Here is a 14,036-nt window from a genome sequence, read left to right on the forward strand (position 1 = left end):
CTGAAGTTAGTGGATTTTCTAAAGTTTTCAGTCATTGGTTGATGAGTTATGCTTTCTTTATATTATAGATTAGGTGCTTTAATGATCACCATTGCTGGTCTGAAGTTGCTACGATCCTCTTTTAGCAGCCCTACGTATCAGTATGTCACAGTCATCTTTACTGTGCTCTTTTTCAAAATTGACTATGAAGCGTTTTCAGAGACCATGCTGTTGGATCTCTTCTTCATGTCCATCCTCTTCAATAAGGTAATTTAGCCCTGCAAGGAATATCCTTCTCTGTAAAAAGTATCTCCCTAAGTAGTTTACTCTTGAGTGAGGATTATGCTTGCATTTCACTTGCTTCATTATCTTTCAAGTAATGTCTTTCTTCAGTCAACCAGTTATTTAGAAGCATAGTAGAATTCTTCGACAATGCATCACTGTGATCCATAAAAAACATATTTCTTGCTATAGCTAGGAAGATAAGATTAAGCTATATGGAAAAATTAGAGAAACACTAATAAGAATATATTTTTAAATATATGGGATCTTCCAAAGGGGTGTTTGGTTTTGAATAATTTTAGAAATAGCCATGATAATAGTTGAACTGGGCTATGGGCTGCTGGGTAGATGGAGGGAGGAAATAACCTGATAGGAGAATGAAGATGGTAGATGCTGAGGGTAGTGAGGCCATGTGGGAACAATCAGAAATTAGTTTGGTGACATTTGCAGAATACTCTGAAGTTTACAGAATGCTTGTAAAATGTGTTACCCACCCGCAAGATAGATGCTTTCAGTTCTTTTACAAATGAGATGGTAAATCTGGGTCTTCTTCCTCCCATTCCAAGAAACTTGTTGCTGAACAACACTACCTTTCTAAATGAAATAGGTTCTGCAGTCAGATTATTTGTAAATTACATAGAGCTTAGATTTCATGTTGACACTGACCACATACAAAGGACTTTGACATATATTATCCCATTTGATAGGTTACAGAGAGCTGAAGCATATGAGCAGCTACAAAACACAATGAAAGCCCAATTTTAGGAAAGGTAGCCTGGTCAGCCACATTTGAGATGAATTGGGGAAGAGAGAACCTGAAGGTATGGAGAACAGTTTAAGAGATGATGACAGTAATTTAGATGTGATAGAGGTCTGACCTAGGATGGGAACAGTGCAAATGGAAAATCATTAATCTGAACAAGGTTTTAGTGATAGTCAATTTCAAAACATTGTGCTAAATAGCTTCTAAAATACTGCAGTATTGTATTTGTTCAATCACTAATTTGCATGCATTTTTATCATTTATTTCCTCTTCTAGTGAGCATGGTTAACCAAAAGAAGAAGCCAGAAAGTTAATCAGAGAATTGTTTGTGTAAAGAAGCATGTGGTTTCTCACTAATTTAAGTATTTAGATTGAAAATTGTATTGCATCTTATTATATTTGTTGGAAAAAAGTGAAAGTTGCAGTAAAATATAAACTAAACAATCCTTGAAATAGTCACTACACTTAACTCTCATTGGTTTGGATTTTCTTAATACTTTCATTTGTTAAGCAAGTTGTTTTTGAGAGCACATCATGTTCCAGAAGTGTTCTATATGCTTAGGCTTCATCAGTGAACAAAACAGAAAAGGTTCTGCCCGTAAGGAGTTTGGTTTTATATGGTTACTTCATAGAACTTAACAGTGATAATAAGCAAGTAATTCAAGAGATCTCTTTAGATATATTTTTTATTTTAAGATATCATTGTAAGATGCACTACTGATTTAATAACCACTTATCCATGTAATTGCATATCGTTTTTTTTCTTCAGTATTACAAAGTTTGATTACAGTCTGTTTCATATTTAGAATCTGGAGCATTTTCTGAATCACTCTTTTAAGCAGTTGCAGTGGCATCTTGATCATATATATGCTACTTTTATTCCTGTCATCCTGATCATGTTAGTGCCAAGGGTTGCCAGTGTAATTTTGAGTCATGGGGAGAGTGCAGGGGTGCATCTGCATTTTCCAGTTGGTTGAAGTTGTGATTTCTTTTTTAAATTGGAAGTTAAATAGATTCATTTGTAAATCAGCTAAAGGATTTAAATATGAGGTGTTTGGTGCTTGGATCATGGCACCAAAGAAGTCAGAACTTCTTGCATTTAAGATTCTGTGATCCATTTTGAGAATTGGGCTTGTGTTGCCCAGCATGCAGAGGCAATGTCGGGCAAACACAGTTATTCTGTTTCATGTTGAAGCCAGGTTCAACAACAAAAAAGATATTAATTTAAATAAGTTTAAAATGTGTGTTGTGTTTCCATTGACAGTAACAGTTGAGATTATGAACAGTTGCCTAACACACTTCTAAATTTTTAGGCGGTGACAACTGTATTACAACTTTATCCCCTGCCTGGCTGCTTTCAAATTCCTTTTGACGTTGCATTTAAAATGTAGTTTCTAAAGTAAAATTTGAGGAAACTGTGTCTTAGAATAAAGATATATGTGTATTACTTAAGCTTTGCAGACGTCTAGATTTTCTGCCTTTCTTTGTTTTGCTTGTAGTAGTAGTAAAATAGCCAATAGAGGGCATAGAATTTTTGAGAGAAACGCAAATCCAGAGATTAGCTAACTGTCTTTACTTAAAAAGATATGCAGTGTTTGGGCAGTTGATACATCTTTTCCTTTTAGGCCCGTGGCAGATAATTTCAAGCCGTTTCCCTCTTAGGAAGAAAATGCATTTCCGCATGCCTGGTGCGCTGTTGTGCTGACTGTCCCTTCCCTCCTGCAGCTCTGGGAACTCCTTCATAAACTGCGGTTCGTGTACACCTACGTCGCCCCCTGGCAGATCACATGGGGCTCTGCTTTCCATGCTTTCGCCCAGCCCTTTGCCGTGCCCCGTATCCTTCCAAGATAAGTTTTATAAGAAAGGCAGTGGTATCCTTGATGAGAGGGTTGGTTTGCAGGCATAGAGTATAGGTTGCCGTGTGATAAATTATCAAAAATTCGCAGTCCTTTGGGTCTACACCTATACTGATTTTGATTGTTTAATTTGTGTTAACATCTGCGGCTTGCAGATCCTCTGAACATGAGAGAAGTATTAAGGTTTTATAAGTAAGTAATGCCTATTTAAAATTTTATGTTTACATAAGAGAATATTAAAGTCCATGAATTTTCTAAATACAAAATATTCAGATATATTTTTAATGAATATAAAAACCATTTTTCATAAACATGATTGTAACTAAACTTTATATCCAAAATTTTCTCTTCTCATCATTTGTTAAAAGTACTTTCTAAATAAAAATACAGGTTAGGAATGCATAAATGTTGAAATGCAAACTTTTTGTATCTGTACATTTTAGTTTTATCTTCTGGAAAGTTAAACCCAAGCATCTCTACCCAAGAGTGATATATGGACTTTCACCAAATACATGTTAGCAAATATTTATTTGGCTCCCTTCAAAGCATCATGCCAGGCTGTACTTGCCTGGCTGTGTCTTTCACTTTTACCCCCTTAGACTGTTCACTGACACCCTTTCTGTAATCCCTGATGAACCTCATTTTTCTAATTGCTGTCATGGCAGTGTGTTTCTGAGATGTCTTGGTGTGTGTGAGCACATGCTCAGATGTGTGTGTGTGTGTGCACACACGCTTGGATGAGTGTGTGTGTGTGTGCGCACGCACTTGGATGAATGTTAAGGTCCTTAACCAATTTTCCCTTAGATTCAGCCATGTTATTTGTTCAGGCTGCTGTGTCGGCCTTCTTTTCTACTCCGCTAAACCCCTTTCTGGGAAGTGCAATATTCATCACTTCATATGTTCGACCTGTGAAATTCTGGGAGAGAGACTATAAGTGAGTAAAATTAAAATTTGAAAGCCAATTTTTACCTTTTTTACAAGGAAAACTATTGACAGTATTATTATAAGTAATTCATGGTTAATGATTTTTTGTGTTGAAGTATTTTGCTGAGATTTTATAAATACTCTTAAAGTTTCAAAATGATATAAAGTTAGAGAGTCAGAGAATAATTCTTTATTTTCTCTACCTTTTTTTCTATTTATAAGATTTTTTTTTTTTTTTAGGGTTTTATTTTTCCTTTTTCTCCCCAAAGCCCCCCAGTACGTAGTTGTGTATTTTACTTGTAGGTGCTTCTAGTTGTGGCATGCAAGGTGCCACCTCAGTATGGCTTGATGAGCCATACCATGTCCGCTCCCAGGATCGGAACCAGCGAAACCCTGGGCCTCCTAGGCAGAGCACGAGAACTTAACCACTCAGCCACGGGGCCAGCCCCTATTTATAAGATTTTTTAAACATAGTTCTAGATGAATGTACTTGTTTTTATTTTTTTAATGATATTAGAATTGTTCCATGTTAATAATACTCAAACTTTATGCTGTACAATGTTACATCATTATAAGTCATAATTAGTTATAATTTTCTTGGAAATAACCATTTCTAGAGCTAAATTTTTTATAGCTTATTTTTGGGTTTTCATGAGCATAAGTTTTTAATGACCATCTTTGTACATAGTGTTTTCTCCACTTAGGCTTAGTTCCTTAGGCCAGCTGTTTAGTCTGATGCCTAGAAACTATTCTTGTATGTAATCTCTTCGAATTTATTTTTCTTTTAAATTTAAGAAAGAATTTTTAAAAGGGGAATTACTGTGTCATGAAGCGTAAATATTTTAAAGGCTTCTAATATGTATTAGCATATTGATTCAGAAAGAGCTTGTACTGATGTATAATTCTACCAGCCATCTCCATGACTGCATTTCTCTGTACGCTTTCACACATTGGCACCTGTAATGGGTGGAGTGGTAGTCTCACCTTAACTAGCTTGTGGATTTGAAACTTTTGTTGCTCTGGTCTTTGATATAAAACCACTTATAGTGTTTCCCTTTTTGGTGAGTTTCAGTGTTATTTATATCTTATTCTTCTGGGTCAAGTTAAATTTAGTCCAAAATAATGTGTATGGCAGCAGTTCTTAAGCTTTCTGGTCTTAGAAATCCTTTACAATTGTAAAAATTATTCTAGCCTCCAAAGAGTTTTTATTGATATGGATTTTATCTACGAATGTTTACTGTATTAGAAATCAAAACTCAAAATCTTAAATGTTTATTAATTTAAAAATAGCAACAATAAACTTATTGCATGTTAACATAATATTTTTGTAATGAAAATAACTATATTTCTCATCTCACCAAAAAAAAATTAGTAAGAAATAGCATATTAGTAATGAAAATAACTATATTTCCCATCCCATCAAAAAAATCAGTAGGAAGTGTCATTGTTTTTATAGTTTTATAAATGTCTTTAATGTCCGGCTTAATAAAAGATGCCTGGTTCTCATATCTTCTGCATTGAATTTGTTGTTGCATTATGATGTTTTGGTTGAAGTATTGAAGAAAATATGGCCTCACACAGACATATAGTTGGAAAAGAAAGATTTTAATAGCTTTTTTAGACAATTGTGGATATTCTTTGATCTTTCACTAAAAGTCGACAAATAGTAGTTTCCTAAAGATTGGTTGCAATGTGGAATCTAACACCATATCCATAGAATTTTGGAACGGTGTTACATCAAAATCCATTGATACGTCCTAAGCTTTGAATGTATCTTTTACCCATGTATATACCTATACCTGTGCAATCTTATAACATTTATCAATCATTTGGAAAATACTGGTTCACTGAGTAATGTAGATCTTCCAAATTTTGACACATTTCATTATACAATATTTTCTTAAAAGTATTCATTCATATCACCACCAGTCTCAACAGAAAAGTGTTAAAGTATTGGGAAGCTATCACGCTCATGGTGGTGTAGACGGAAGTTTTCCATAATTTGAAATTTTGCTTGAAAACTTGAATATTATTATTGGCAACAGATATCGTTGTCAGTTCTTTTCCTTGAAATAACAGGCTCGCTTTCTTCATTTTTGAGAACTATCTGTCTAATGCCCAAGTCTGAATAATCATAGTTTACTCAGCCGTTCATTAAAAATGGTGTTCTGTGAAAGAAAGTAGCTAGCGCAGCTTACACTTCAAACAATTGCACAGATGTTTTCCCTTGAGACAACCATCCCACTTCAGAATGCAACAGAAGTGCTTCCTGGGTGTTCTGCTACACATAATATTAGACCTGTTCTGAGGGGCTGCAATTTAATAAAATTAATGTTCTTTATTGCTTCATTAAGGGCATTTTTAAGTGAAACTTGAATTTTTATTTATTTTTTCTTGCACATGTTTGGCAGTGAAAAATAGTGCGGTTTGATGCTATTGCCTTGATTCATGTTAAAGCACCAGTAGTCTTACCCACCATCGCTTTTGCACCATCAGTGCAATTGTCAACATAGTGAAAAAAAGCAAACAGCTCACTGTTGCAATGAAAATAGTTTTGATCTGGAAAACTCCCTGAAAGGATCTTGAGTCACCTGCTCTGGGTTCTGTAGATCACTTTTTGGGAACCACTGTTCTAAAGAACACAGTACCACCGGGCATTAATAGATGTATCTCCCCTTTGCAAAGAATCTTTCATGGGCTGTGTATTTCTAAGAACTGTATACAGCATGCATTTTTTCAATCTGATAATTTTTTTTTTGGCATTAGACTTATTAATGTCTTTCTACACGCTGTTTAGTGAAACACCAGTTAGGAAATAACTGCTGTGTTTATGTAAGATAGAGGTGGGAGAGTAAAATTAAACACCTTACCCCTAAAATTATGCTACTGAGGAGTTTTATCAATATGCTAATCAAAGATTTTTCTCAGAGATATTCATAAAGTGATAATATTTATTTCATCTATATTGCATAGTGTTCTCCCTTTTAATTATTAGACATTTTTAAAAAATAAAAATGGATACTAAAAATGTTTTGTTTTGCCCTCTTCAGCACAAAACGAGTGGATCATTCAAACACCAGATTGGCTTCCCAGCTTGATAGAAATCCAGGTAATAGCTCTGTGAGTAAAGAAGCAAGTCTAAGGAATTTGTTATATATATTTCACTCCCAACTTGTTGGGGATCCTTTATGGTTCCAAATGCTCATTTTTTAACAACTAAATATCCTTTGTTTTATTTTGTTTCTCTTTGGCAACAAATATGTGAATTAAAGTATCTACAACTTATATGTCATCTTTTATAAAACACATTTTAAGAGTGCTGGTAGGAATAAAAAAATGCCACTCAGAAGACTGTTAAAAAACGGAACACAGTTAAAGTAAAAACTGGTGAGGTGTGTTGAAGAGTGTGCAGTCTGACCAATATGTGTTATTAGTATGTTTGCTTCCCCCCTTCCCCAACTGCTTAGGTAAATATTAATTTCATTTCATTTAGTTTATTGTATACAGAGATGACGTGGGGAGGCCAAATAGTCTCTCAAGATAGTGCTTCAGTGGGTGGCGTTTTGGTGGTGTTACTGTACCTAAAGTCTGGTTCTTAGTTTTGTCATTTGGGAAATATCCTTTTTTTGGCCTGCCCATAGTAATCTGACACAGAGAGGGTGAATCTCACTGCCCCCACCATAAGAGATTTAACACATCAACCGGAATTACAGTGTTACTTCACTGGAAGAAATATCACCCCCCAAATAGACTGGACTATTTGTATCCATTTGACTTGCAGATTCCTTCAAATGCTCTGTCTACTTGAGAAACTGTCACCAGATTGATTCATAATAATAAAATTGTTTTAAGGAAGACTAGTTACTTGATATTATTGACTGTCATTATCATGTTCTGGTAGATAGAACAACCATCTCAGCTCTGGTATATTCTTGTAAGAGGCTTAGAATTTTCACGATGTTGTTGATGCCATCCCACATATCAAAAAGACCATGTTCTGAATTAATATGCATGCTTTTGTATGGGCGGACAGAGCATTAGATGTGACCATTTTATTGAAGTTAGAGTCTGGAGTTCTCCTTTCTTTGTTTTATTATTAGTTAGGCTGAGTTTAAAATAATTATTAAGCATTGTATATTTTGCCACTCTCCAGTGCTGTGCTTTGGGCACCCATTTAGAGATTATTGCCTTGGATGGGTTGCTGCTAAAGATGATCATTTCACTTACTGGGTTTTGTTGTATCCTAATTTTTTTCTTAAGAATGACTCTAATAAGTTATGTAGGTCCTTTGCTGCTGTGCCTGTATATACAGTTTATTTCTATTAAGCTAGCTTTAGCCATCTCAATATACAGTGTTTTTTTGACTGACTGTCTCCTCTTTGTTTTGGGCTGTCTCGTTTGTTCAAATCTTGTATTGCTTTATCCACTTCCTTTACTGGTATATGGTATATCTTTTTGTTCTAGTTGAATTTCTCTTATCTTTTTCATTTCTCTTGCTTGGTTTTAATTAAAAGACGTGGTTCATTGAACAGAAATAGAAAAGATCCTGGACTGTTCAAGAGGTGGAAAAGACGTTAGCTTTCATCTAATCTAATTCCCACATTTTATGGACGGGAACCAGAGAGTCAGAGAGGTTATGTGACGTCTAACTCCAAATTCTGAACTTTTCCCATTACCCTGTATTTCGTTTTTATATAGAAATTGTAAGAGTATGACTGTTAGTTTCCTTGTCAAAAAACTGCAGATACAACCCTAACTGGAAATTAGTTTTAATATTTTTAACAGTCTTGTTTGTTGATATAAAGGGTACTTAGGGTAAAATTTAACTTTTTTTTGATCCCTTCTTATAGGATCAGATGACAACAATCTGAATTCCATCTTTTATGAACATTTAACCAGATCCCTACAACACAGTCTCTGTGGTGATTTGCTCCTGGGCCGGTGGGGCAACTACAGTACGGGCGACTGTTTCATTCTCGCCTCTGACTACCTCAATGCATTAGTGCACCTTATAGAGATAGGCAATGGGCTGGTCACTTTCCAGCTGCGGGGACTTGAATTCAGAGGTAAGACATTCGCTTTTTATTTTTATAACATACTCCTGTGACATCTAAGTTTTGTGTATTTACATTTCAAATCAAAAGTTATCATAAAATTAGATCCTTAGTCTTTAGAATTGTGAAATGAGAAAAGTTATTAAAGAGTAATTATTAGATTTTTTCCCAAACTTCACATTCAGAGAAGAATAATTTTTATGGTATGCTGTATATATAAAGGTAGTGTCATTAGTGTATAATTGACTTGTTTTCTTAGCGATGTTGAACTTTTGTTGTTCTGCGCTTGCTCTCTTGTCAGTCTCTTTTTGTGACCAGCTGCATATATTTGTTAGATGGCTGGTAGCAGTAAATGCTGTGTTTTTGTGTGAGGCAGAGAGTAGCTGCCCAAGTTATTTTCATATAGACACCATGCGTTTGTCCTCAACAATTTCTTTTTTATTGAGGTGAAATTCATGTGACATCAAATTAACAATTTTAAAGTGAACAAGTCGGTGGCTTTTAGTACATTGACAGTGTTGTGCTACCACCACCTCTGTCTATTCCAAAGCATTTTCATCACCACAAAATAAAACCCCTCATCCATTAAGCAATTACTCCTTTTCCCCTACTAGCCCTCAGCAATTTTATATACTGACAAATGAAGCTATTTCTACAAGAAAATCATGCATTCAGAAACATATTGACTTGATGTTACCAACTGCTGTAAGTTGAATATCTTGCAAGCATGAAGAGAGACTTGGTTCATAGGAATTGAAGTTCTATGCATGCATATCTTTCCAATCTAGGGAACATTTGGACTTGAGAGTTTTTAGAGAGAGCATCCAAGCTGTGTGTTGATCTATTCTAAGAAGTGCCTTGTGTGTTTTTAACCTGAAATAGGAAATCAGAAAGCATTCAACTAGTTAGAGGATCAGATCAGACCTATACCCTATAGCTTTATTTTCACCCTGGTGTTAAATCAGAAGCCTTGCACCTTTGTTATGTAATATCTTTACTAGTGGAGCAAATGCTTCTCTAAATTTACTGTGTTCACTGGAGATAAGACTTGCGCAACACTCAAATTGTTGATGTTTGTTTCTTATTTGTAAGATATTTATAATCCATCCTCTCTCTTTTTCAAAGTGTCCTATTCTTGTTTTATGGCCTATTTCTGCATCTCCATCAGGAGTCCAGGACCTTAATTCCGTCTCTTCTGCAGTCTTACCCAGTGCCGTTCAAATCTAATCCAACTAGACTCGTTCGAGAGTTGGCCCCCCTTGCCCACTACACCTGCCACTGCTTTGACATGAACTTCTTTTTAAATTGTTGGCCCCTGAAAGTTTCACCTTTGCTTTTTAATTTTAACTTTTTTTTTTTTTTTTTACAAATGTATGTGGGGAGGCTTAAAATTTTATCTAGCATTTCTATGTATATGAATTGGAGGATAATCCTTCTTGTCGTCTTCTGTTCCACCATATTGATCACAAATTCTCCAAATCAAAAATCAATCCAAATTCTCACTCTCCCAACTTTTACTCTCTGGTACTGATAGATTCAAATAAAATTTTGCATAAATCCTTTGCCATCCAAACTCTCATTATTTACCAAACAAACTCAACTCAAACCGATTTGGATACACAGTACCCCTTACTATCTGAACGTGGCCGGATTTGGATAGCAAGGGATACCTATAATTCTTCACTCAGCCATAGTGACTTTTTTTAAGGCAAATTCAATCATGTCCCTTCCATGCTTAAATTTTTCAGTGGCTTCCCATTGCATTTAAAATAGAATTCTAGAATTCAAACTCCTCCACATGCCCTACAACACCACCTTATCTAGCCTCTGCCAGTTTCTCCAGCCTCACTTTATACCATCCTCCTCACTCACTCCAGCCACACTGGCCTTCCTTCAGTGTCTCAGCTGTGCTAAATTCTTTACTGAGGCTCCTTATTGCCCTTCCCTTTGCCCAGGAAGTACCACCCATACCCCTTCCCCCACCAATCTTCCACCACTAATTCCTTAATTATCTTCAAGTATTGGCCTAAGTGTCACTTTCTAAGACAAGTCTTCTCTAACCACCTGTTCCATGTGCTTCTCTCATATTGCCATTTTTCCTCCTTGACACTTAGCATAGTTATAACTTTATGTTTGTTTGTGTTTATTTGTTCTCTAGCCCAAGGGTTGGCAAACTTTTTCTGTAGAGAGCCAGATAGTAAATAATTTAGGCTTTTGGAGCCATGCATATTCTCTGTTGCATAGTCTTCTTTGATTTTTCTTTTAAACAACCCTTTAAAAATATAAAAACCATTCTTAGCTTGGATTTGGCTCAAGGCTGTTTTTTAAACCTTTACTGTAGATTATAAACTCCTCAAGGGTAGGAATCATACCTGCTTCATTCATTATGGTGTCTCCAGCACCCGTCAGAGCAGTTAGCATGTGATGCATAATTAGTTAATTTTGTAGAATGATTAGGTAATGTAAGTATGCGGTTTTTCCCCCTTTCTCTTCATTCCAGGCTTCTCATGAGGTTTGATTGTATTCTTGCTCAAATGTTGTAATCTTTGGTTCTTTTCTTTCCTTCTCAGTGTTTTCCCTTATCCCATCTGCCTCCTACCCCTCAAAAGATTAATCAAGAGTGTCAGTATTTTCCCAGGCAGATGTTTGGATCTGCTGAGCATCTTGATGTATTTTCTGGGAAATAGTCCATTAAGCTAGTTTAATTCCTTTGATTTTACTGTCTCTCCTAATAGGTCCTAAATTTTAAGTGACATTTAATTAAAATAAATTTCTTGATCAGTTTCCTATAGGTCTTGGTTAAACCCCTTCATATTTATTTCCGTTTTTATTTTACTGACATTCTCATTTCTTTTCCATGCAAATTTTATGCCACAGATTTGGGTTATCAGTCAGTTTTTTGTCTTATCACAATTTTCTGATTACCACTTCTACCATGTTAACTTTTTATTTGTAAATGTTACTTCTACCAGGTGCGGATTTCCAAATCAAAATTTATGGGTTGAAAATTCTTATGCTGATTGGATTCCTTTCAATTTTTATTCAAATTAATTTTAACATGTCTAGTTTTCATAACTGTTAGGTGTATTTATTTTTACCAGTTTTATTCACTATGAAGTGACCAAAAGATCTAGCTAATCCAGAAAACAATTGGTAATAGTTCCTCATAGATATTCTAGAATCCCTTTCCAAGTCTCAAAATTCTTTTTTCAATTATTAATATTAATTTCTGTGCTTATTGTTGACCATTTTCTAAGCAAAATGTATTACTAGGGTGCTTTGGGGTAGAAAATATTCTTGGGGTTTTTACAGTAGAGTAAGACCATCCCACATTAATTCGATTACTCTGTTCACTTTGTTCTACTCCTCTGAACGAGGACCTCATTCTGTCTCTCCTGAGTAAATGTCAAGACTCCAAATTCCCTCTTGCCACATATCTTCTCTATGTACTGCTAACAGAGTGACCTGCACAAACTATGGCTCTCATTGCGTTACTTTCTTTACTGAAAAACCTTTGACTGACTTCCCAGAAAGATGACAAAATGAATAAAATGAACTAATAATACATAAAACCTGAGCAGTAGACCCAACTTCATGCCACAATTTTAAAAACCCAGGCTCAGGAAGTTTCTTCTAGAAATTGCATAATTCTTCTGCCCTCTTTAATCTATTCTAGCACATGGATAAAGAAGGAAAATTTCTCAAGGCTTTTTACAAAACCAGTGTAATACTGATGTCAAATATGGCTAAACTGGCTAAAAGAGTAACTATAGTTTTGATTCACTTGTGACTCTAGATATAATAATGCTCAAAACCCGGAGTAAGCAGAAACCAGTAGTACTTTTTTTTTAAGTACCCCTCACTAATTCAGCCATTTTTCATTTTTAAATTAAGTGTTGAAAAGCAAATTAAGGGGCTAGCCTAGTGGCACAGTGGCTAAGTTCACACACTCTGCTTCGGCGGCCCGGAGTTCGAAGCATTGGATCCTGGGTGCGGTCCTAACACCACTCATCAAGCCATGCTATGGCAGCATCTTACATACAAAATAGAGGAAGATTGGCACAGATGTTAGCTCAGGGACAATCTTCCTCACCAAAAAAAAAGAGCAAATTATAGAATTCATCTTCTTTCAATAGGTCCCAGGAGAAAAACAATATAATATGATTCTCTCAAAAGATGCCAGAAGAAATTTGGTTAAATTTCATTTTCAATGTTGGTTTGAAAATACTTTATAAAATTATGTACATCCTTATTCAAAAAAAAATGTGTACGTGTGTCTGTACTCAGTATCATGTGTAATGGTCAACCACAGCAGGCATTCCTGTGAATGTCAGGTTCAGGACAGGGTTTTTCGTGTCACCACTATGTAACATTATTTTGGAAGTGTTCACCAATGTAATTAAACTAGAAAATGAAATAATAGAATTGTTGAGGGTTCTAGATAACTAAATAATACAGTGTATTAGCTTGGCCAAGCCTACCTCTTCAGCCTTCTCTTTCCTCATACCACCTCCATCACCAGATGGGGCTAGGTTTCATGGCATCTTTTCCTCTCAAAGAAGTGTATTTCAAACATGGATGGTGTATAAAAGCTCTTTAAAGGAAAAAAATTATTGTGCAGTCTCACTTAAGTTATTTTTATTAGAATATAACTTTAATATGTGCCTTTATAAAATTAAGTATAATTGCTTTATAGTCCTTACATAATATAAGGAGTTTACAAATTAAATGGAAACAAGACCACAGAACAAAATAAAAATTAACTTTAATGTGATAGATGATATTTTGCTGGCACTAGATTGTTGTTGTTCTAATTCTATATTTAATCTGATTTTGTATTTTTACTTCAGTAAAACTAATGTGGAGAATGCCTGTTTGATAAGTATTTTGTATCAAAGAATGTAACTTCAAAGAATTATTTGCTAGTGCAGGCTAATCAGACCTCATACCCCATTGAAACTTTATCAGCAGGTAAGCCTCAAAGGCTGATTATGTAATCTTATCCAATTATTGTTGGAATTGGCAACAGAAAAAATTTTGATTATGTGTTTAATATTAAATTATAATGAACTATTACAAGTTATATAGCCAAATAAGCACGATATATAATAATATTTCTGCTTGCAGCATGGACATGATACTGGTAAATAGAGCTCAGATTCTTTTGAGTTCTGCATG

General features: G+C 35.1%; 1 protein-coding gene across 6 annotated transcripts in view; it reads left to right on the forward strand.

Moving 5' to 3' along the window:
- Positions 1-14,036, forward strand: part of PCNX1 (pecanex 1) — a 170,712-nt gene that overhangs the window by 128,092 nt on the left and 28,584 nt on the right. For all 6 annotated transcript variants that reach the window (XM_046647811.1, XM_046647814.1, XM_046647813.1 and 3 more), the window contains 5 exons: positions 69-246; positions 2,750-2,858; positions 3,685-3,814; positions 6,855-6,913; positions 8,655-8,870. In XM_046647811.1, the coding sequence (XP_046503767.1) occupies positions 69-246; positions 2,750-2,858; positions 3,685-3,814; positions 6,855-6,913; positions 8,655-8,870 (692 nt within the window). The remainder of the gene's footprint in view (positions 1-68; positions 247-2,749; positions 2,859-3,684; positions 3,815-6,854; positions 6,914-8,654; positions 8,871-14,036) is intronic.

The sequence above is a fragment of the Equus quagga genome, chromosome 20 (assembly GCF_021613505.1).
Source record: "Equus quagga isolate Etosha38 chromosome 20, UCLA_HA_Equagga_1.0, whole genome shotgun sequence".
Taxonomy (NCBI): domain Eukaryota; kingdom Metazoa; phylum Chordata; class Mammalia; order Perissodactyla; family Equidae; genus Equus; species Equus quagga.